General features: G+C 36.2%; 1 protein-coding gene across 1 annotated transcript in view; it reads left to right on the forward strand.

Annotated features, from left to right (window-relative positions):
* The window catches only part of LOC150080142 (proprotein convertase subtilisin/kexin type 7-like), a 214815-nt gene that overhangs the window by 123501 nt on the left and 67084 nt on the right, over positions 1-24230 (forward strand). Inside the window, exons 15-17 of the mRNA XM_090380627.1 lie at positions 765-932; positions 5403-5510; positions 8902-9004. Of these exons, the coding sequence (XP_090236753.1) occupies positions 765-932; positions 5403-5510; positions 8902-9004 (379 nt within the window). The remainder of the gene's footprint in view (positions 1-764; positions 933-5402; positions 5511-8901; positions 9005-24230) is intronic.

Genomic DNA, 24230 nt, shown 5'->3' on the forward strand with positions numbered 1-24230 from the left:
ATCCCCCTCCCCAAACTAGCAGTTTTCCGACCCACCTAACACTACCTCGACAGCATCAGCAAATATTCTTGCACCCTTTCTATTTAAGTGTATCCCATCCCTGTAGAAGCAGTCTCTCCTGTTAACAAGTACAGACCAGGCTGAAAAAAATTCTACCCCTTGAGCCTTGCACAAACTTTCCAGGGCCGAATTGATCGACAAGGCTCTCATGATATACTCCCTCCTGTCGTGTCTGGGCAGAATTGCAGACACTTTCAAATTCAACCCTACTTCACGGCTTTTTTTCAACGGTGACTTGTACTTGTTGAGTAATTCTGCCGGTCTTCTACTCTTCCTACTCCTACATATTCTCACAATGTCTGAATTTGGTGATTTGACCAGTAATTCAGATTCATCGAATTTATTTACTACGCCCCAACATTAGTGTACATGCAATTATACTTGCACTTTTTTTTTTTTTTTTTTTTTTTTAACTCTTAGTGCCGCTACCACAGCCAATGCATTTGCTTTCCATGAGGACTTCCCATACAGGCCTTAATCCCTAACACCTCATTTTTCAGACTGTTTCATGTTCCAATGCAAGTAATTCTAGAATTGTTTATATCTGCCTCTACTGTTATAAACATTTGGAAGTTGAAAGAATAGGCCACCTCTTCTTTGGGCATTTCTGCTATGTTATTATTTTAGTTTTATTATTTCCTTGAAATATATTTATATTTTTTTCAAATAAATAACTTCATATATTTTCTATTTGAATCTGTTAGGTAACGTCAGATTGGACAAAGGTTGATGGCAGTGGTTGTACACATCATCATACAGGTACATCTGCTGCAGCTCCACTTGCTGCAGGAATGATAGCTTTAATGTTGGATGTTCAGCCTTGTCTGTCTTGGAGGGATGTACAGTATATTCTTGTTCTAACTGCTGTGAAGGTATTACAGTATACTTTTTTTTGTTTTATGTCTTTATTTTGTTACCAATAAAACATTTTTGTTTTCTAATCTGTAAGATAATAATATCTCAATTGCTAATGAAATCTTTTGTTAGCATTTTTGAGCCACAAGTTTGTTCTTCCTTGAATTTATCCAAAATTCACACTTTCACAACAACAGATGGAAGTTTGTTCCAACAATCAGTCACCCACTATCTGAAGGTAAACTTCTGCATATCTATCCTACAACCACCCTTCTTCAATTTGAATTTATGTCCCCTCATGTTTGTAGTTTGAGCAAAAGAAAGAATGCCATCAGCATTGATGCAATATCCATCAGCAATATCCATTCAAAGCCTTAAATGCCTCAATCAGATTGCCTTGTAGGTGTCTAGTATCCAGATGTTGCAGTTTGCAGAACTGTAACCTTTCATTTTTCATAAAATGATTGTAAAAATTTGGGAAATGGGAGGGTGGCCATCAGATTGGAAGAAATCAATTTTCATCCTCTTACCAAAAAAAGGAGATCTGAAAATTTGCTCAAATTACAGGACTATTAGCCTAATTTTGCATGCTAGCAAGATTCTTCTTAAAATCATATGGAACAAAATCTCAAGAAAACTTGAACAATTAATTCCAGAAGAGCAAGCAGGTTTCAGAAGGGGTAGAGGAGCCAGAGATCAGATCTTAAGCCTACGACTGATTATTAAAAAATGCAAAGAAGTCAATGTTCCAGTCATTTTGTGTTTTATAGATTATGCAAAAGCATTTGATTGTGTTCAACATGAGAAACGATGACTATTATGGGTTTTCCAATTCACATAATTCAGCTGATTAAGCTACTATACCAGGAACAGGAAGGAACTGTGAGAACAAACATGGGAAACACGGACCTTTTTCACAATAGGTAACAGTGTCAGGCAGGGCTGTATTTTGTCTCCTCACCTTTTTAATCTTTATGCCAAAGATATCATGCGTGAAGCTTTGGAAGATTTAGAGACTGGCATCAAAATTGGATGACTGAAGATAAACAACCTTTGTTATGCAGATGATACTGTGCAAATTTGTAATTCTAAGGATCATCTTAAAGAAACTCTGAGGAGAGTATGTGAAGCAAGTAAGACAAGTAAGAAAAAAGGATTGTTTCTTAATGTGTGTAAAATTAAAATTATGATGATTGGTGATAATCTCGATAAAGTGAAAGTTAATGGGCAAGATACCGAAGAAGTTGATGAATTTGATTACTTAGGGTCAAGAATAAATAAAAATAGTGACTGCTCAAACGATGTAAAGAGACGACAGGCAATTGCTAAAACATTGGTCGCTGATCTGATAAAATTATGGAGAGTTCATGATCTGCCCCTAAAGATGAAACTGAGAATCATTGATTCGTTAATTTTTCCAGTTGCCACATATGGATGTGAAGGATGGAATCTGAAAAGAGTTGACAGGAAGAAAGTTGAGGCATTTGAAATGTGGTATTACAGGAGAATACTGCGTATTTCTTACTTGGATTCAAAGAACAAATGAGTGGGTATTGAATAAAATTGGCAGGCCTAAAATTCTTCTTCATAGCATCAACAAAAGAAAACTCAAGTTTTTTGGTCATATAGTAAGAAGGGAAAACTCTGTTGAAGAATATAATGGAAGGAAAAATTGAGGGGAAGAGGTGCAGAGGAAGACCTGCAACTATGTGGAAGGATGGGATTAGTGAACTTCTGGGCATGAAACTTTGTGATGCGGCTCGTATAGCACACGGTTGATGCAGTTGGAGGAATTTGTTAGCGGCCACAACAGCTCCTCAGGGAGCTACGTGACTGGAAGAAGAAGAAAGCCTTTCATGGTAAGACCACCCTTTTGTTCCCTTCACCAATCTCATTGCCTTCTCTTCCTGAAATGAGGCCTCCAGACCTGTATGCAGTACTCAAGATAATGGGATACTTCCTTTTCCCTCCTAGCAGAGGTCCTGTTTATCACTGACAAAACACTGAGCTGACCTAGCAGCCTGTCTGCACTGCTCATAACAAATCATGATTTATTATTTGAATTTGAGATTGGATTCGTAAAAGAATTTAGATTGGTAGGTCTTTGAATGTGGTAGTAGTAGTAGTAGTAGTAGTAGTAGTGGCATGTGATGCAAGAAAGCAAGTGTATGAGCTTATGCAGCATCAGCCAAAAAAAAAAAAAAAATCACACCATTGCCTCCAAATGCCTGTCCAGTTCCTCATTAAATTTATTCAACCTATCAACTTCCACAACGACAGATGGAAGTTTGTTCCAGCAATTAAACACCCACTAGCTAAAGTCAAATTTCTGCACATCTATTCTACATCTGTCTTTTCTTAATTTGAATTTATGCCCCCTTAGGTTCGTAATCTGAACAAGTGGAAGGATCCCATCAGAATTCAGCGTGCTCAACCCATTCAAGGCCTTATATACCTCAATCAGATCACCGCGCAGGTGCCTAATCTCCAGCCACTGCAATTTGCAGAACTTAAGCCTCTCTTGATAAGAGGATCCCTTCATTCCCCTCACCAATCTTGTTGCCCTTCTCTGTACACGCACAAGCAAATCTACATCCTTCCTAAAATGAGGCCTCCAGACCTGTACGCAGTACTCAAGGCGTGGCCTGACCATTGCCTTATACAGAGGGATAATCACCTCCTTTTCTCTGTTAGCAAAATTCCTATATATCATTGACAAAACCCCATGACCTGCCCTGGCAGCCTGTCTGCATTGCTCAGAAAACTTCATATCTGACTGCACAATTACTCCCAGGTCTTTTTCATTTTCTACCACCTTAAGTGTAGTACCACACAGTTGGTACGTTTCTCTGGGGTTACTTCTACCCTTATGCAGTACTTTGCATTTGTCAAGGTTAAACTTCAGTTGCCACTTCTTAGCCCATCTGCCCAAATTATCTAGATCCTGTTGCAGTAGCACACTGCCATTACTGTCATTAACAACCCTGCCAACCTTTGTATCATCTGCAAACTTCGACATTAAGCCTGATATACCTTCATCAATATCATTGATAAATATGCAAAACAACAGTGGACCTAACACCAATATCATAGGCCTCTTCGCAGGAGAATAGTGCTAAAAGGGTGCACACATTAATATAAAGAGATTATCTCACTTCATTGTATTCTGTGTTGACTTATTTGGGATGCTGAGTTGTGTATTGCTGTGTTCTTATAACAATATTAAAAGGTTTGTTGATAAGAATATTTGGGTTTATCTGCCACTTGTACAGGAGATTTTCATAATTTAGAAATTTAATGAACAGTGGTCATTTCTTTGTAATATTATTTTTTGCAGATAAGATGCCTGACTAAAAGGAATTATTTATCATAACTGTAAGCATACATTGTGGGAAGAAATAGTTATAATTTGTAGTATTTCATTATAGCTAGAACTTCACATGGGCACGTGCTTTCATCAGTCACTAAACAACAGTTTTTCAGCATTTAATAACAGATAAAATCCAGCAGCTAGTGAGAATATTTGACAATCAAGATTTGCCAGTTGATAATTTTCCCCGATCTCCTGAAAATGATGCCGCATTTCCCAAATGTGAAACAGTACATATAAATGAAAGATATGCAGCATATGTTCTAGCTGCCCTTTTATCTGTGAAACATTCCATTAGCTGTTATCTCTGCAAATATTCAAATCTAAGAAGTTTGTCTCATCCAACTATTTCCCATTTAAGATTATTTTATATTCCTATTAACTCATTAAAAAAAAAAACACTCCTGTCCTCTCTCTAGGTTAATCCCCAATAAGTTTTAAAACTTAAATGAAATTATCTATTTCTTTAATACTTTTGCTGTTGACCTTTCCAATGACCTTTCTGACTTAGGATTGAAAACCACAGGTTTGAGCCAATCTGTATTGAGAAGGACAGAGACATTTTTAGGCTTTCTTCTCACTTTGACTGAATTAATTAGCCTCCAGTGAAGGTTTCTTGACAAAAATATCTCGTTTTCCTTTTGTGAAATTGGAAGAAAAAATTTCTAAAAGTAGGGTTGTTCCCTCTCAATTGGATTAAAAATCTGAATCTGTATATTTCCGTGAGGAAGCAATGAATGTGTTAAGCAGTGGTCTTCAAGTTGTCATAAATTTCAGTTTTCCAGTGTAGATATAGATTGGCTGCAATGCATATTTTGTTAGCATTGGCATATAAGAGTAAATATCATAACCGAATTTGCAGCAATATGGGTTATGAGAGGATATTAGTTTTTAAAGAAACATTAATTTTAACTTTCTGGGTATAATGCAATAAAACAAGTTTTTTCTACAGCTGAAATGATTGAAAGTAGAGTAAACTGGTCCATATAAATTAAATGAATAGGCCTAGAAATTAATATTTTTCAAATGTTAAAAGTTTAAAAATATTAATTTTCTAGTGAAGATTTTATCCAATAAAACTCTAAAAGTGAAATATTTAATTAATTTTTATTATCAGGTTGATGTTGATGAAGCAGAATGGTTCAGAAATGCTGCTGGATTGTTTCATAGCAATAAACATGGATTTGGTTTGCTGAATGCATGGAGATTAGTAAATGCTGCTAAAGTAAGTATGATAGACTTGACTTATTCAATATGAACTTTTTCTCTTTACATCTGCCACGTGCACCTTCCTCCAATTCTACCAATCTTTATATACTTTGCTCCCTATTAGGCTTCTTCTTCGGTATTAAAGGGGATATCTTACATTTTATCCTGTCCTCTGTTGAACCACATGGTAATGCCTTCCTGTGTTCTGATTCTAACTAGAAAGGCCTCTACAGGAATTCCTAAGTGTAGTATTCTCTTTTCAGCTTTGATTGCTCCTCTGTTGACATTCAAGGACTCTCTGATTTCTTATGTGGATAATTTAAAAATTTAGTACATTTCCATGAGCATTGACAAAACTGCAATTAACACAATTAAAAATTAATCATTCTCTTTCACTAGTAATGATTTTTTCTCATAGTTTGGACTCAAGATTAATGCCAATAAATTTGCTCATGTTTATAATAAAAAAAAAAAAAAAAAATCAGTGTTCTCCCTGTGGTTGATGGTCATCCATCCCAACCTGTCTGTGTCTGTTTACAAAGATCTTGGCTTATTAATTGACCATAAAGTTTCAGTTTTTGCATTCTCCCACAAATGCTCAGGGCTCACTAAGAAAGATATTGCTTATTAAAAGAATTTATTCCACATCTCTGAAGCAGCTCCCATAATAATAAAAAAAAAAAAAAAAAAAAATACACTGTGACTGTGCCTTTCTTGTCAATCCTATGTGCCTCCAAAATGTGGTCCACCTCTGCTAGCTCTCATCTTAAGCTGATTTAGTCTGTGAATTGTTGAATGCTCAAATGGGTAGACTTAAAATCTATATTTAGTTACACAATATCAAAAACTCAAATCACTGATCTAAATTTTTCTTTGCTTGATAAATTAATGAATGTGAAATCTGTAATTTCCTTCTCTAAATTGTATCTTCATGAATGGCTGCATATCCCTTCCTCTGGTTAATAATGGCCTGGTATATCCCTCCTAGAAACAAAATTCCATGCAAAAACTTAGTTTTGCTAGACAATTGTGTTAATTTTATAAATAGTTTATATATTAAGTTTTCCAAGTTGCTCTCTGGCATTAATTAACAAATTTCAGATAGATCCCTCTTTGCAAGTGTATCTGCCTATAGTAAGGAATTATTAAGGTCATTTTGTAACCATCTTATGGGGAATCTAATGTATACTACCAGTTATATAAATGCTCTCCTTTTTGCACATTTTGTATGTTAACATGATGCAGTGTGTGTGTGTGTTTGGTTTAATTGTCGTAGTTGTTATTTAGTATTGTAAATTTTCCAATATATATATTTTTTTCATTTTACAATGTATGGCTGTGCCATACTTAAATTATTATTATTATAGTGTTTTATCTCTATAATGCAAGACCCTCTGGTATCATGCTGTCCAGGGCATATAAGATTGGATGTAAAATTTGTACCCTCTCTTATGGTAAACTAGTATTTATTTATTTATGTATTGGAGCTTCTGTTGGATTTTGTCTTCAAAAAATCCAATAATCCAAAATAACATGGAATAATGAAATATCAGAATTATTTTTTCAGCATAAGTATTAGCAAGGCTTGGCAAATTAAAATGAGCTTTCAAAAAAAGAAAAGAAATTTTGAAATATGTTGTATATATACTCATATATGCAACATATTTCAAAATTTTCACAATCCAAAATTCAGACAAGGAATATGGCATTTTGGCTTCCTTACGAACAAATTGCTATGTTCATATGTACCATCCTGTTCACGAAGCCATCATCACATATTCCCTATCTGAGCATGTCTTTGTAGCCAAACAATATGTCCAGAATCATATGTAAATGCCAAATCCAAATTTCAAGTCAAGGATCCTGATTTGACCAGTACCAAATAAATCAACAATTTCATGATTAATAAACAGGTACATGAAACAGGTAGCATATGTGACAAGAAAGAATTGGATGCACTTCATTGTTAAACAAAGAAAAGCTTGGAGATTGCTGTCACCCAAAATATCACTTAACACTTGCATTCCAAACACTTAGTCTTATTCAGGTACACAGAGGGCTGTTAAAAAGTTAGGTCTCCATCACTATGGAATGCATATAATACAAGGGGCGGTACAAAAGTAATGCTGCCTATTGTTTTCCTCAGAAAATTTAATTCCTACAATTATCCTTTTTAGATCAATTAATCCTCAATCATTAATAAACACAGTTTTTCACTTTTTTTCACAGTTTTTCATCATTTTCTGTGCATTTCTGGTATCTCTGACTCAGATGATGGAAGTGCAGTATTCCAATCCTGTAAAAGTCCTTACTCTTGCTCCGGAGGGCTTCATGAAATATTAAAGTTATTATATATATATAGACTTGAAGGATTATATAGACATTATATAGATAAATTAGATGATGTTTACTTATATATATATATATATATATATATATATACATATATCTGATAATTAAAATAAATATAATATTTAAATAAAATCATCAGCCAGTAGTACGGCAATAATGCAGAGCGAAATGAAACGCAAAATAATATAAATAAACAAACAGGGAAGGGAAAGTAGAGATAATAGGACAAAAAGGTAGTCGATAATCCCCTATATAATTTAGTCAATTAAGTCATTAAACCCAATTAATAAAAAACAATATAAATTTAAATAATGCCAATTATAAATAATTTAGCGGTACCGCCCTTGAAGGTACCAGTTCCATAAGACGTGAAATATCACCAAAAAAGGGGTTAAAGAAACTACCAAAAAACTAAAATATCAAAATAATAGACTGACCATCATGCCCCATATCGACAAAGGACCACGAGGCCAATAATGGTCATGGAATCGCTGCTTTGTCGATATGGGGCATGATGGTCAGTCTATTATTTTGATATTTTAGTTTTTTGGTAGTTTCTTTAACCCCTTTTTTGGTGATATTTCACGTCTTATGGAACTGGTACCTTCAAGGGCGGTACCGCTAAATTATTTATAATTGGCATTATTTAAATTTATATCGTTTTTTATTAATTGGGTTTAATGACTTAATTGACTAAATTATATAGGGGATTATCGACTACCTTTTTGTCCTATTATCTCTACTTTCCCTTCCCTGTTTGTTTATTTATATTATTTTGCGTTTCATTTCGCTCTGCATTATTGCCGTACTACTGGCTGATGATTTTATTTAAATATTATATTTATTTTAATTATCAGATATAATTAGGCATCATGTGGAGGATGTGCATTTGCTGCCTCTAATGATAGCTACATAGCCATTTATTTATTTTTATTACTTTTACCTAACTTTTACCTCACATAATATATATACATATATACATATATATATGTGCAATATTCAGTATTCCTTCATCATAATTGATAATTTATTACCTTATAATGTTTGTAATATAGGTATGGGAATCAGTTCCATGGCAAACAACATACAAAAGTCCTATTCAGTTTGTTGAAAAAGATATTCCTTTGAATGGTGACCATCTTTCTGTCAGGTATTTTGGTAAGTTCTGTTATTAATTTTTTTTTTATTAAAAACTGTTGTTTTAAAGTAATTTTTAATATTCATTGACAGTTTTTATCTCCTTAAGAACCACATTATTAATATTAATTTCTCTATTATGAAATTGTTTGGTGATAGATTAATTATAATCAAATTTAATTGTTAAAAAACCACCGGGTAGTGTATGATCTTTCAAGAAATTTCTCTGATGCATTGAAGGATTAGATGTGTTGTGTGGTTATTTTGTTGTTTACTCAGGATTAAAAATCTGTTTATTAGAGTAATTCAGCTTACAGCAGGATAATATTTCTGTTTTGCTTTGTTCCTTTAACTGTTCAATGCATTGTAGTTTATATTCTTTGATCTTATACAGTAATTACATGACACCTTCAAACTGGCTGAACCTGCTGCTCTGTAACTGAAAACTATGGTCTAAATTCCACCTGAAAGCAATGATGTTTATAAATCTTATTCATAAAAACTGAGTTAAGCTTTGAGACAAATTAGTATGTTTCTTTTCTTTTTTTTTGTATCTTTCAGCATCATGTGAAAGAAAAAAAAATACTTGTTCGTTGCAGTTAGTCTGGGTAAGCATTGACAAATTGGTGTAACTTCTGAAGTATGTGATGAATAGGTCCTTAAAAATCATATATATATATATATATATATTTTTTTTTTTTTTTTTGCATAAACATATGCTGTTCATTAAGGACGAAGTTTAATGATTCATTTAAAATTCTGTTTTATAGGTTAACAAGTAAATAATCACTAAAAAAAATTATACCAATACATTTTTTATTTTTGGATAAAAATTAAGCTACGAAAAACGAAGGAATGATTTTTTTTTAAATCTTCCAGTATCACATGCAAAGAAAAAATACTTGTATGCTGCAGTTAGTCTGGGTAAGCAGTGACAAATCCAATATAGCAAAGTATCTCATTTGGTATCTGTGCAATCAGATTAGTATATTTTACTTTTCCATGTATTGAGATTCTTTTCAGATTATATTATTTTTTCTGTAAGCAGTGGGTGTGACTTCTGAAGTATCTGTTGTATAGTTCTTCAAAAAAATAATTTCTTTATTTCTTTTAAATAATTTTTTTTTTTTTTTTTTTTTTTTTTGTTCCATAAACATGCCATTCAGCAAGAGTAATGTTCAATTGTTCATTTCAAATTCTATTTTTCAGGTAAGCAAGTAATACCAATATTATTGCAATAATATCATTTGATTTATATTATTATTTATATTGGGATAATTCCCCTCCTTTTAATAATAATGGTTAAATCTCAAGTTAAAAAATCATTATCAAGGGAGCAGGCATAGGAGAAAGTCAGTTAAGTTATAATTATTAAGATTATTAAATGTATTTTTATGGATATTTATGCATTGCATTGTTCTATCCTATATTCATTCATTGCATTGTTTTATCCTATATTTATGCATTGCATTGTTCTATCCTATATTTATGCATTGCATTGTTCTATCCTATATTTATGCATTGCATTGTTATAACTAACAGCCATGACTTTTTGAAGCAGCTATTAATGCAGTTGCCTAGTTCCTTAAAAATATATTTTTTATTTTTTCTGCTAATTCCAAACATGCAAGGTTATTGAAATTTATTATTTTGATACTATAGATGAGTTGGAAGAGCATAAAAAAAAAAAAAAAAAAAGATAGAGGAAATGAAAAAAGAGGACAGAAAGTTAGTTTCATGAGTTTCGAGTTAAATTCTGAATGGATGCTGGCTGTTTGTTACATGTGTTCTGAGTGGTTCGAGGGTGGAAGGAACAGTTAGCATTATATTATTTATATAAGCAATGTGAATAAAAATTCAGGCCAAAAGCATCAGACTATGGGAAAATTTATAGACACACAAGTTAGTGCAAATGCATCATATCTGTACGTGTGGTAAATTAACCAAAGTTATTATAGTGGCAGCATTGTTTCATATGCCTTTACAATGAGTTGCCTTTTTGGTTATACTTTGAATAAGTAATGCTTCCCCAATAGCATTAACATTAGCAGAGACATATGATGCAAGAAAGCAAGCTTATATGGCACAGCCGGGAAAAAAAAAAAAAAAAACCCATCCATTTGCCACAAAAGTTTGTTGAATCCTTGAATTTATTTAAGCTATCGCCATCCACAATGACAGATGGAAGTTTGTTCCAGCAGTCAACTATCTTCTGGCTAAAGGCACATCAATCTTCTGGCTAAAGGCACATCACATTTCTGCACATCAATTCTAAAACTGTCTTTCCTCAATTTCAGTTTATGCCCCCTCAGGTTTGTAATCTAACAATAGGAAGAATCCCATCAGCATTGAGCCTGTACAAGCCATTCAAGGCTTGTTACACCTCAATCAGATCTCCTTGCAGGTGCCTGGTCTCCAGATGCTGCAGTTTGTAGAACTTAAGCCTTCCTTCATAAGAGACCCCTTTGTTCCCCTCACCAGTCATGTTGCCCTTCTCTGCACTCATTCTAGCAACTCTACGTCCTTCCTAAAATGAAGACTCCAACCTGCACGCAGTACTCAAGGTGTAGCATGACCAATGCCATATACAAGGGGATATTCACCTCCTTATCCCTGCTAGCAAAATTCTTGTATATCATTGACAAGACCCCATGACCTGCCCTGGCAGCCTGTCTGCATTGCTCAGAAAACTTCATATCTGACTGCACAAATACCACCAGATATTTTTCGTTCTTCACTACCCCAAGTGTAATAACACACAGTTGGTACATTTTTCTGGGGTTACTACTATCCATATGTATTACTTTGCATTTGTCAATGTTAAACTTCAGTTTCCAAATCTCAGCCCATCTGCCCATCTTTTCTAGATCCTGTTGCAGTAGCATATTGTCATTATTGTCATTGACAACCCTGACAACCTTGGTATCATCTGCAAACTTGGACATTAAGCCTGATATACCTTAATCAATATCATTGATAAATATACAAAACAACAATGGGCTCAACACTGAACCGTGGGGGACTCTACTAATAACATTTATTGACAAAAACGCATAGAATGTTAGCCATAGGTGTCTGTCTTCTGTCAGACAATGCACCGGCTCACATGGAGTGTCCACTGATTACAACTCTGTCTTCTCCCACTCAACCATCCTTTTATTCATTGTAGCAGCTTGTCCTTAATGCCATTCTGCTCCAATTTGTACTGTAGTCTTCCATGTTCAACAGTACCAAAAGCTTTCCTTAAATCCAAGTATATGATATCAAAATTAATTTTTACATCCAGTTCCTTTGTGACCACATCATAGTATCCAATCAGATTGGTTAGACAAGACTGCCTCTTAACAAACTCATACTGAGACTGCAGTATAATTGTATTTCTCTCCACATACTCCTGCATTAATTCTTTTACCACAGACTCCATTATTTTCCCTAGAACAGAAGTTAAACTAACATGTCTGTAATTAGTGAAGTCACCCTTTGATTCCCCTTTGTGAATTGGAGATACATTCTCACAGCTCCAGTCTGCTGGATCCTTCCCAGACACCAAAGATGCTCTAATAATTATGGCTAAGAGTTTGCTTATTTCCATCGCTTCCTTCCTTAATATAACTGGATAGGTCCCTTCCACTCCAGGTGCCTTCCTTATGTTTAACTTCAACAATTTCTCTTCCAATTATTCTCCGAGTTATTACAAAATCATTCAGCACTCTGTTAAACTTTGATAAACTTTTGGCATCCCCTTCCCTAATCAATTCCTCTTGTGAATGTAGATGCAAAATACTCATTCAGTATGTCAGCTTTCTGAGCAGGATCATTCATCAGCAGTCAAACCATTGATATCAAGTGGACCAATTTGATTCATCCCCTTCCTTCCTTCCTTCCTTCCGTCTAGAGTTTAAATAAGTAAAGAAATGTTTGCTGTTTTTCTTTGCATCCTTTGCCAAAGATTTTTCATAATCTTACTTCGCTTGCCTAACCTCCTTTGTGGTTTGATTACAGACTAGCTTATATCTATCGCAGGCTTCTGTGTCACCTGATAATTTATCTGCATTCTATGCATTTTCTTCTCTGCCATGTGTCTCATTAGTTCATCTGACATTCATTTGGGCCTAAACCATGAACAGTATTTCTTAGTTGGTATGAAATGCCTAGTAGCTTCCAAGATTAATTCCTTGAATGCTTCCCATTTAGAATTTACTGTTGGTAACATCATCAGTTGCTCCCACTGTATAGAATTTTAAAAATCTCTGAGATCACTAGTCATCTTTTCGAAAGCAAAAACCCTTTCCTTTACCCCTGATTATAGTTACATATTTGAGTAAATCCCACATCAGTACAATGTGATCACTGCTGATAATCAGTTCAAGGGTATTACTCCCTCTGGTTGCCTCTCGAAAATGTTGCTGTAGAAAACAGTCATCCAGTAAATCCACAAAAATCTTGCTACTGTGCGAGTAACCAAACTACAAGTTCCAGTTAATATCTGGGAAGTTAAAATCTCCCATTATAAGACATTCTGATTTAATGGCCCACTTTGTTTCTCTCTATAGTTGTTCATTGTACTCATCATACTCATTTGTCCTATAACACACTCCTACCCTCATTTTTGCTTTCCCAATGCTTATTTCACACCAAACTGACTTCTCATTGCACTGTCCACCAATGTCAACTGGATGCACTGCTTTTCATTTTGTGTTTCTTAACTAACAGCATAACCCCTCCTCCCTTTATATCCCGTCTATTTTTTCTGTACAAATTGTACTTCCCAAATTCTAATTTTGCATTCCTTATATCTGTGTGACACCAAGTCTCTGATATCCGAACAATATCTGCCTTTGGTGTCTTGACCAGCACTTCAAATTCATTAAATTTATTTACTATACTTCTAGCATTGGTGTACATGCAAGTATACATACGCCTGTTCTTACTCTTAGTTACCCTAACACAGCCCATGTATTTAGTTGTTTCATGACTCCCAGCAGTTCCTGAAATCCCCAGCAACTTGCTTTCCAGGCTGCTGCTCATTGCAATAGAAGCAGTGCATGAATTGCTTCCACCTCTGCCTGTGGAAACTGTTAATCTATTAGTCTGTGACTCCCGCCAAACTAGCAGTTTTCTGAACCACCTAACATTGACTCAGTAGCATCAGCAAATATTCTTGCACCCTTTCAATTTAATTGTTTCTAAGAGGCAGTCTCTCTTGTTAGCAAGCACAGACCACACTGAAAAAAATTCTACCCCATCTGCCTTGCACAATCTCTTCAGGGACAAATTGATTGACAAGCCTCTCATCATATACTCCCTCCTATCATGTATGGGCAGAATTGCAGACACTTTCAAATTTAACCCGAATTCGTGATTTTTTTTTTTTTTTTCAACATTGACCTGTACTTGTTAAATAAGTCTGCAGATCTCGTACACTTAATGTCATTGATGTCAACAGGTACAACATCACTTTTTGTGCCCTTAAAAGATGATATCTGCTCTAGATATCATGTCCTGCTCTACAATGTCATCAACTTTTGCCCCTGGCGGGCATACTACTGCATCTGGTCCTATTCCACCTATCCTTTTTGCACGATATATTTCCCATTCTCCTGACAATTGAGTCACTGACAATAACTAGCTCCGCTCAGACCAGTGCATTCTTCCCTGAAGATTGCCGCTGTGTTGCCTGATGCACAAGAGCAAGCTCTGGTGTTGAGTTGGGCAGCTGAGAGCTTGATGGGCTCCCATTTTAATTCCTTCTAGAGCATCTACCCTATACATCAAACTCTCACAGATGCCCATCAGAACACTGAATTGGTGCCTAATTTCTTAACAATCTCTGGACCTAGCACTCACAGAAATCCTCCTTGGCTAGATCATGTCCTGTTCCAGCAAGGTCCGCAAGCATTTCACATTTTGCACATTTTTTAAGACTGTGATGCTTTGGAGAATTGCCTCCTTTGGTCTACTCCAGGCCACAGCACTACTGCTGCATGTTGCTTTGTTTCTTTAGTCTGGGGTATGATTTCTGTTTAAATACAATTTAATTAACAATGAAAATTAATAAGATTTATAAATTTAATTGACAATACTAACTTTACCTAATACAGTGCTATATATTATGCTATCTAGTTTTTTGTTGCACCTTACGCTATGAAGTTTGAGATATATGCTATTTTGTATTGATCTAATATACCACAACAATGGCAGCAATGGCACATCGTTAGCATTTGCATAGTAAAGGCATGCAATGCCTTATACAGCATCAGCCAAAAAAAAAAATAATAAAAAAACCCTTTCTCATTTCACCCATCCACTCGCTTCAAATGTTTGTGTAGTTCTACCTTGAATCTATTTAAGCTATCAACTTTACAATGACACATGAAAGTTTGTTCCAGCAATCAACCACATGCTGGCTAAAGGCAAACCTACACACATCTATTCTACAACTGTCTTTGCTCAATTTGAAATTTATGCCGTCTTAGGTGATTATTCTGAGAAAGAATCCCATCAGTACTGAGCATGCTCAAACCTTTCAAGACCTTATGCATCTCAATCAGATCACCTCGCAGGTGCCTAGTCTCCAGACATGGTAATTTACAAAATATAAGCCTTTCTTCGTAAGAGCATCCCTTTGTTCCATTCACTAATCTTGTTATCCTTCTCTATATGCGTTTCAGCAGCTCTACATCCTTCTTAAAATGAGGCCTCCAGACCTGTATGCAGTACTCAATGTGTGGTCTGACCATTGCCTTATACAAGGGGATAATCACCTCCTTATCTCTGATAGAAAAATTCCTGAATATCATTGACAAGACTCTATGAGCTACTCTGCAGACTGTCTGCACTGCTCAGAAAACTTCATATCTGACTGCACAATTTCATTTTTGTTCTTTACCACCGTCAGTGTCGTACCACACAGTTGAAACATTACTCTGGGTTACTGCTTTCCATATGCAGTACTTTACATTTGTCAATGTTAAACTTCAGTTGCCACCTCTCAGCCCATCTGCTCAACTTTTCTTGATCCTGTTGCAGTAGCGTACTGTCATTAGTGTATTTGAGAACCTTGCCAACATTCGTATCATCTGCAAACTTAGACATTAAGCCAGATATACCATCATCAATATCATTAATAAATTCAGAAAACAACAATGGACCCAACTGAACCCTTGGGTATTCCACTAATAACATTAGTCCATGAAGAGCAGTGTCCATTGATTACTACTCTGTCTTCCACTCAACCATCCCTTTATCCATACCAGCAATTTGCCTCCAATGCCACACTGCTCCAATTTGTGCAGCAGTCTTCCATGTGCAACGGTAAAAGCCTTTCTAAGATCCAAATATATGATTACAAAATTATTCTTTACATCCAGTTGCCTTTTTGACCACATCATACTATCCAATCAAATTGGTCAGACAAGAAAAGACAAGTTCCCTTAACAAACCCATGCTGTGTCTGAGCTATAATTGAAGTCTTGTTTAGATGATCCTGCAGTGCTTCTTATACCAGTGCCTCCATTAATTTCCCTGGCACGGAAATTAAAGTAACAGGTCTCTAATTACTGGGTCGCTCCTTGATCCTCCTTTGTGAATTCGGGTCATATTTGCACATCTCCAGTCCATGGGTACCTCCCCCGAGTCCGAGGAAGCTCTCATAACTATGGCTAAGGGTTTGCTTACTTCCTTTGCTGCTTCGTTTAATACAGTCAGGCTTTGCATAACGTGAGTTTGATTAATGCGTTTTTCAGTTACTACTTTTTTTTTTTTATATGATAGTTGAAAAAGATTTGAATCGCACATTACGCTTACTGTGCATCGGATGGGCAATAAACAAACGTTTGCCTGCTGCCCACCTCAGTGTGTTCCATCAACCATCAGAAGAAGACGTGTTACTTGTTTGTGTCCCACTAATAAAGATCAATGCAGACTTGCATTTAAAAATTCTAATTTTTAAATGAGCCAGATGAAAATGTTACCATGAAGGAGATAATGGTAAAAGAACTAGATGAAATATTTCGTATTGCAGAGAATCCAAACAAAAGGTTTGAGGTTCTCTGCGATATTTATTTCGCCACGGCCCAGAGAGGATTGTTGTCGGCTGTTGGAAATTGATTGATGTAAAGAGAAAGTCTCTTTACATCAGTCTCTTTACTGTTCAAACGACTCTGTTCAATTATTCTGTAACAAATTGTTTCTTCGTTGTGTATTTTATGTCAGAGGTTCCCAAACTTTCTCGGTTCATGGCACCCTTAGTGTCTCAATAATTTTTTCACCGTGCACCTAAACCAAAAGAAATACCTAACAGTTCCATTTATTAAGTAGTTAGGTCCAAACAACATTAATAAGAAATGTTGAAACTATGCACTAACTCGAGCTAGTAGTTTGCACGGTGTCCAACAGATGTCGAGTATCACTGTGTTTCCCTCGAAAATTTTAAATATTCTGCAGCACACAGTTTGGGAACTGCTGTTTTATGTAATAATACTTTAATTCCATAATTATTTTCATTATCTTTTACATGGTATACAGTTAAAAATATATTTAAAAGATATTTTTAAAATTTTTTTATAGACATTCCTGAAGGTCAAGGACCACTTATAATTTTTCCTATTGATTATTCTATTCGATTAACTTGTTTAGGTTTTGGGCGATGCGCTTGCCGGATGAATAAATCGTTTTAATTGAGGTCAGCCTGTATAACTGTATAGATCTAATACACCCCAGGTGCCTTTCTTATGTTTATCTTCAACAATTTCTCCTCCACTTTGCTCTCAGTTATTACAAAATCATCTAGCTCACTGCCAGAGTTTAACTCACCTCTGGCATTCCCCTCCCTGAATAACTCCTCATCTGTGAATGTAGATGCAAAATATTCATTTAGTTTGTTAGTTACTTGAGCAGGATCATCAAAAGTTGAACCATTGATATCAAATGGACCAATCTGATGTATTCCCTTCCTTCTAGAGTTTACATAAGTAAAGAACTCTTTGCTGTTTTTCTTTGCGTCCTTTGCCAAAGATTTCTCATAATCTGCCTTTGACTGCCTAACTTCCTTTGTGACTCGGTTATAGAGCAGCTATCTATCATAGGCTTCTGTGTCACATGTTAATTTATATGCACCCCATGCATTTTATTCTATACCACATATCTCATTAGTTCATCTGACCTCCATTTAGGCCTAAACCTTGAACAATATTTCTTAGTTAGTATGAAAAGCTTAGTAGCTTCCAAGATTAATTCTTTGAATGCTTCCCATTTTGAATTTGCTGTTGGTAACATCATCAGTTGGTCCCACTGTATAGAATCGGCACCTCTGTAGCCAGGTGGGAAGGAGCAGCACTGTGTAGCGCACGCTTCTTGATTAGACCGGGGGTTTGAGCCCGTCACAACCAAATACGGAGAATGTGGAAAGGTCAGAGAATGACCACCGCATATTCCGGAGCAATATGGCCTTAGTTGCTAATGCTCCTAAAAACCAAATAACAAACAAACCGTATGGAATTTAAAAACTGTCTCAGACAACCATAGTCACCTTTACGAAAGCAAAAACGCTTCCCTTTTCCCCTGATGGTAGTTACCTCTTTGAGTAAATCCCACTTGAGCACACTGCGATCACTGCCACCCAGTGGTTCCTTTATCTGCAGATTCTTAATGCATGAAGAATCACTACTGATAATCAGATCAAGAGTATTGCTCCCTCTAGTTGCCTCCCGAACATGCTGATGTAAAAAACAATCATCCAATAAATCCCCAAAAGCCTTGCTAGTGTGCGAGTGACCAACCCACAAATTCCAGTCAATATCTGGGAAATTAAAATCTCCCATTATAAGACTCATTTACTGGCCCACTCTATTTCCCTGTATAGTTTCTTTTTATACTCATCAGAGTCATTAGGCCTACAACACACTCCTACTCTCAATTTTGCTCTCCCAATGCTTATGTCACGGTACTTCCATAGCCAGATGGGCAGGAGCAGCAGTGCATAACACATACTTCTTGATTAGACCGGGGTTCAGCCCATGCCCACCAAATACGGAGGATGCAGAAAGGTCAGGAAATGACCACTGCATATTCCCGGAGCAATATGGCCTTAGTTGCTAATGCTCCTAAAAAAAAAAAAAAACAAATAAAAATAAAGCTTATGTCACACCAAACTGACTCAACACTGCTCCGTCCACCCATGTTGACTAGCTGCACTTCCTTGGATTTTATGTATTTCTTAATTAATAGCATAAGTCCTCCTCCCTGCCTTTCCTGTTTGTCCTTCCTGTACACATTGCATTCCCCAAATTCCATTTCTGCATTCCTTATATCTGTGTGACACCACTTCTCTGATATCCCGACAATATCTGCCTTTGATGTTTTGACCAACACCTCAAATTCATCAAATTTATTTACCAAACTCCTAGCATTGCTGTACACGGAAGTATACATGTACCTGTTCCTATTCTTAGCTACCGTAACACAGCCCATGTATTTATTTTTTCCGCACTAAATCTCAGTAGTGTCTGGAATCCTCTGCACCTTGTTTTCTAGGCTGATTCTCATTCCAATAGAAGCAGTGCAAGATTCACTTTTCCCTCTGCCAGCAGCTATTGTTAATTTATTAGACCGTGTATCCACTCCAAGCTAGCAGTTTTTTGACCCACTTAACACTGCTTCAATAGCATCAGCAAAATTCTTGCACCCTTTCTATTTAAGTGTATCTGATCCCTGTAGAAGCAGTCTCTCATGTTAACAAGCACACACCATGTTGAGAAAAATTGTACTCCTTGAGTCTTGCACAATCTCTCCAGGGCCGAATTGATCGACAAGGGTCTCATCATATACTCCCTCCTATCATGTCTGGCAGAATTGCAGACACTTTTAAATTCAATCCTAACTCTCTCTGAATAGGAGTGTGTTATAGGCCTAATGACTCGAATGAGTACAGTGAACAATTGTACAGAGAAATAGAGTGGGCTAGTAAATCAGATTGTCTTATAATGGGGGATTTTAACTTCCCAGATATTGACTGGAACTGGCGGGTTGGTCACCCACACACTAGTAAGACTTTTGTGGATTTATTGGATGATTGTTTTTCTGCAGCAGCATGTTTGAGAGGCAACCAGAGAGAGTAATACTCTTGATCTGGTTATCAGCAGTGACCATTCATGTATTAAGAATTTGCAGATAAAGGAACCACTAGGTGGCAGTGATCATAGTGTACTGATGTGGGATTTACTTAAAGATATAATTACCATTAGGGGTAAAGGAAAGGGTTTTTGCTTTCATAAAGGTGAGTACAGTGGTCTCAGACAGTTTTTAAATTCTGTACGGTGGGATCAACTGACAACGTTACCAACAGTAAATTCTAAGTGGTAAGCATTCAAGGAATTAATCGTGGATGCTACTAAAAGTTTCATATCTATTAAGAAATATTGTTCAAGGTTTAGGCCTAAATGGTTATCAAATGAGCTAAAGAGACTCGTGACAGAGAAGAAAAATGCATGGGATGCATATAAATTATCAATCGACTCAGAAGCCTATGGCATATATAAGCTAGTCTGTAATCAGGTAACAAAGGAGGTTGGGCAGGCAAAGGCAGATTACGAGAAACCTTTGGCAAAAGATGCTAAGAAAAACAGCAAGGATTTCTTTACTTATATAAACTCTAAAAAGAAGGGGATGAATCTGATTGGTCCACTGGATATTGATGGTTCAGCTGTTGATGATCCTGCTCAGATAGCAAACAAACTGAACAAGTATTTTGCATCTACATTCACACATGAGGAATTATTAAGGTTTGAAAATGGCAGAAGGTTATCAAATCGTAGCAGGGTTCTTAATGATTTTGTAATAACTGAGAGCAAAGTGGAGGAGAAATTGTTGAAGTTAAACATCAGAAAGGCACCTGGGGTGGATGGGATCTATCCAGTTATATTAAAGGAGGCGGCAAAGCAACTAAGCAAACCCTTAGCCGTAATTATGAGTGCATCCTTGGACTCGGGAGGTCCCCACGGACTGGAGATGTGCAAATGTATCCCCAATTCACAAAGGGGGATTGAAGGGTGACACAAGTAATTACAGACCAGTTAGTTTAACTTCTGTTGCGAGTAAAATAATGAGTCACTGGTTAAAGATGCATTGCAGGATCATCTTGACAAGACTGCAGCAATAATTCAGACACAGCATGGGTTTGTGAAGGGAAAGTCTTGTCTGACAAATTTGATAGGATATTATGATGTGGTTACAAAGGAACTGGATGCAAAAAATAATTTTGATATCATATATTTGGATTTCAGGAAAGCTTTTGACATTGTTGCGCATGGAAGACTATTGTACATATTGGAGCAGAATGGTATTAATGGTACAAATTGGAGCAGAATGATATTAAGGGTAAGTTGCTACAATGGCTAAAAGGATGGTTGAGTGGGAGAAGACAGAGGGTGGTAATTAATGAGTGCTGCTCTTCGTGGACTAATGTTATTAGTGGAGTTCCACAGGGTTCGGTTTTGGGTCCACTGTTGTCATGTATATTTATCAATGATATTAATGAAGGTATATCAGGCTTAGTGTTGAAGTTTGCAGATGATACAAAGGTCGGCAGGGTTTTTAACGACAGTAATGGCAGTGTGCTACTGCAACAGGATCTAGATAATTTGGGCAGATGGGCTAAGAAGTGGCAACTGAAGTTTAACCTTGACAAATGCAAAGTACTGCATAAGGGTAGAAGTAACCCCAGAGAAACGTACCACCTGTGTGGTACTACACTTAAGGTGGTAGAAAATGAAAAAGACCTGGGAGTAATTGTGCAGTCAGATATGAAGTTTTCTGAACAATGCAGAGAGGCTGCCAGGGCAGGTCATGGGGTTTTTTCAATGATATATAGGAATTTTGCTTGCAGGAAAAAGGAGGTGATTAGGTGATTGTCCCTCTGTATAAGGCAATGGTCAGGCCACGCCATGAGTACTGCTTACAGGTCTGGAGGCCTCATTTTAGGAAGGATGTAGATTTGCTTGTGCGTGTACAGAGAAGGACAACAAGATTGGTGAGGCAAGTGAAGGGATCCTGTTACCAAGAGAGGCTTAAAGTATGCAAATTGCAGTGGCTGGAGACTAGGCACCTGCGCGGTGATCTGATTGAGGTATATAAGGCCTTGAATGGGTTGAGCATGCTGAATTCTGATGGGATCCTTCCACTTGTTCAGATTACGAACCTAAGGGGGCATAAATTCAAATTAAGAAAAGACAGATGTAGAATAGATGTGCAGAAATTTGACTTTAGCTAGTGGGTGTTTAATTGCTGGAACAAACTTCCATCTGGCGTTTTGGAAGTTGATAGGTTGAATAAATTTAATGAGGAACTGGACAGGCATTTGGAGGGAATGGTTTGATTTTTTTTTTTTTTTTTTTGGGTGATGCTGCATAAGCTCATACACTTGCTTTCTTGAATCATGTGCCACTACTACTACTCTCGGCTTTTTTCTGACATTGATCTGTATTTGTTAAGTAATTCCTCTGGTCTCCTACTCTTAATATCATTAGTACCAACGTGTACAACAGTATAACCTTTTGTGCCCTTAAAATATGATATCTGCTCTACAAAGTCATCAACCTTTGCCCCTGGTAGTCATACCCTTGTCCTGTTACACCTACCCTTTTTACACAGTATATTTCCCTTTTCCCTGACAGAAGTCACTGACAACACTAGTTCCTGTGGGACTAGCACATGCTGCCTTGGGGGTTGCCTCTGTGTTGTGTGATGTTCAAGTGCAAGCTCTGGTGTTTTGTGTGGGTAGCTGAGAGCCTGATGGGACCTCAATTTAAATCCTTCATTCAAGTGTCTCTACCCTGTCCTTCAAGCTCACATATAGGCCCATAACAACGCTGAGTTGACACCTGATTTCCTCACGCTCCTTACATCGTGGGCACACACACAAAAAGACACAAAGACATAATTCCCCTTGGCAATATCATGTCCCGTTCCTGATTGATTCACAAACATCAAACAAGCAGTACATTTCAAAAGGCTGTGATTCAAAGGACAACTGCCCCCTCAGTTCTCCCCTGAGCCACAGCACTCCCATTAGCTTGGGCCCTTTGCTTTGCTGCTCTGGTCTGAGTCATGATTTTGATTCAATTTCCATACAAAAATATAACACTAAACTTATATTCTAATGAAGTTATAACTATATATATATATATATATATATATATATATGCGTAATTTTATTATTTAAGATGTTAGTTATAGTAGTAGAGTCTAATGGTGTATTTATAATCAAAATTTAGCAGGTGATAGTGTATACCGAGAAACCAACCGGTACAATATAATGGCCCAAGAAACATAAGAACCTATGTACGCGCCTACGGCAATCTGGAAAAAAAATGTATATGCAATATAATATAAGGCAAAACTTTACATATCAAAATTATATTATAGAATAAAATTATGTTAATTATTGGTATATAGATACATTGAAAGGGACTTTTTCAAGGGCTAACCCTCTCAATGTATCAACCATAATTAACAGGCTATTCATTTCTGTAGTCATCGCCAGCTTAACGGTGTCCAGAATATAGCTATGTAGTATGAGATAGCAATACCAAATGAAGGTAATGTAGTATTAGATCACAAAACCAAAATATATTACGGTTAACTAAAATTAATATATCCCAATTTAGTAGTTAGCTGGCTAGATGACTGTTAGCCCGACAGATAGCTAATTTACAAAAAGATAATAATACGTAGCTAATGTAGAAAGAGATCCATCCTTTGTTAAACATATACATATGTGGTATATTATATATCGTATAGGTAGCATAAGTATTAGTAGCATACGCTAAAAGTAACACAAAGCAATAGTAGCACAAGCTAAAGAAGGCGAACGGAAGTAGAGTAAAGTATAGATATAATACCTCAATCACCCTCGAATTACTCTAATAGTTCATGAGGTATGAAAAGTAGAATTATTACAGTAAAAGGTAAAAAGCATAGAAAAGGTGAAGCATAATTTTACTTAGGATAAAACCGGGAGCATAACTTCCCATTCGTTCTAGTAAGGGATCCTGGTTATTAGATATAACAATGAGTCAGTAAGTATAAAATAAATTTATATATATAAAAAATGCTTACCACTGCAAAGAAAATGTAAGAAAGACAGACTAAGTCCGTACGTGTAGCATATATATGTACCTAACCGATCGAAGCTCCCCCTGGTAACTGCAGTTAATGTCACTAAATAGCCAAAATTAATTCTAAAATCTAT

This window comes from Mastigoproctus giganteus, chromosome 9 (genome assembly GCF_048544385.1).
Source record: "Mastigoproctus giganteus isolate SK-2022 chromosome 9, ASM4854438v1, whole genome shotgun sequence".
Classification (NCBI taxonomy): Eukaryota; Metazoa; Arthropoda; class Arachnida; order Uropygi; family Thelyphonidae; genus Mastigoproctus; species Mastigoproctus giganteus.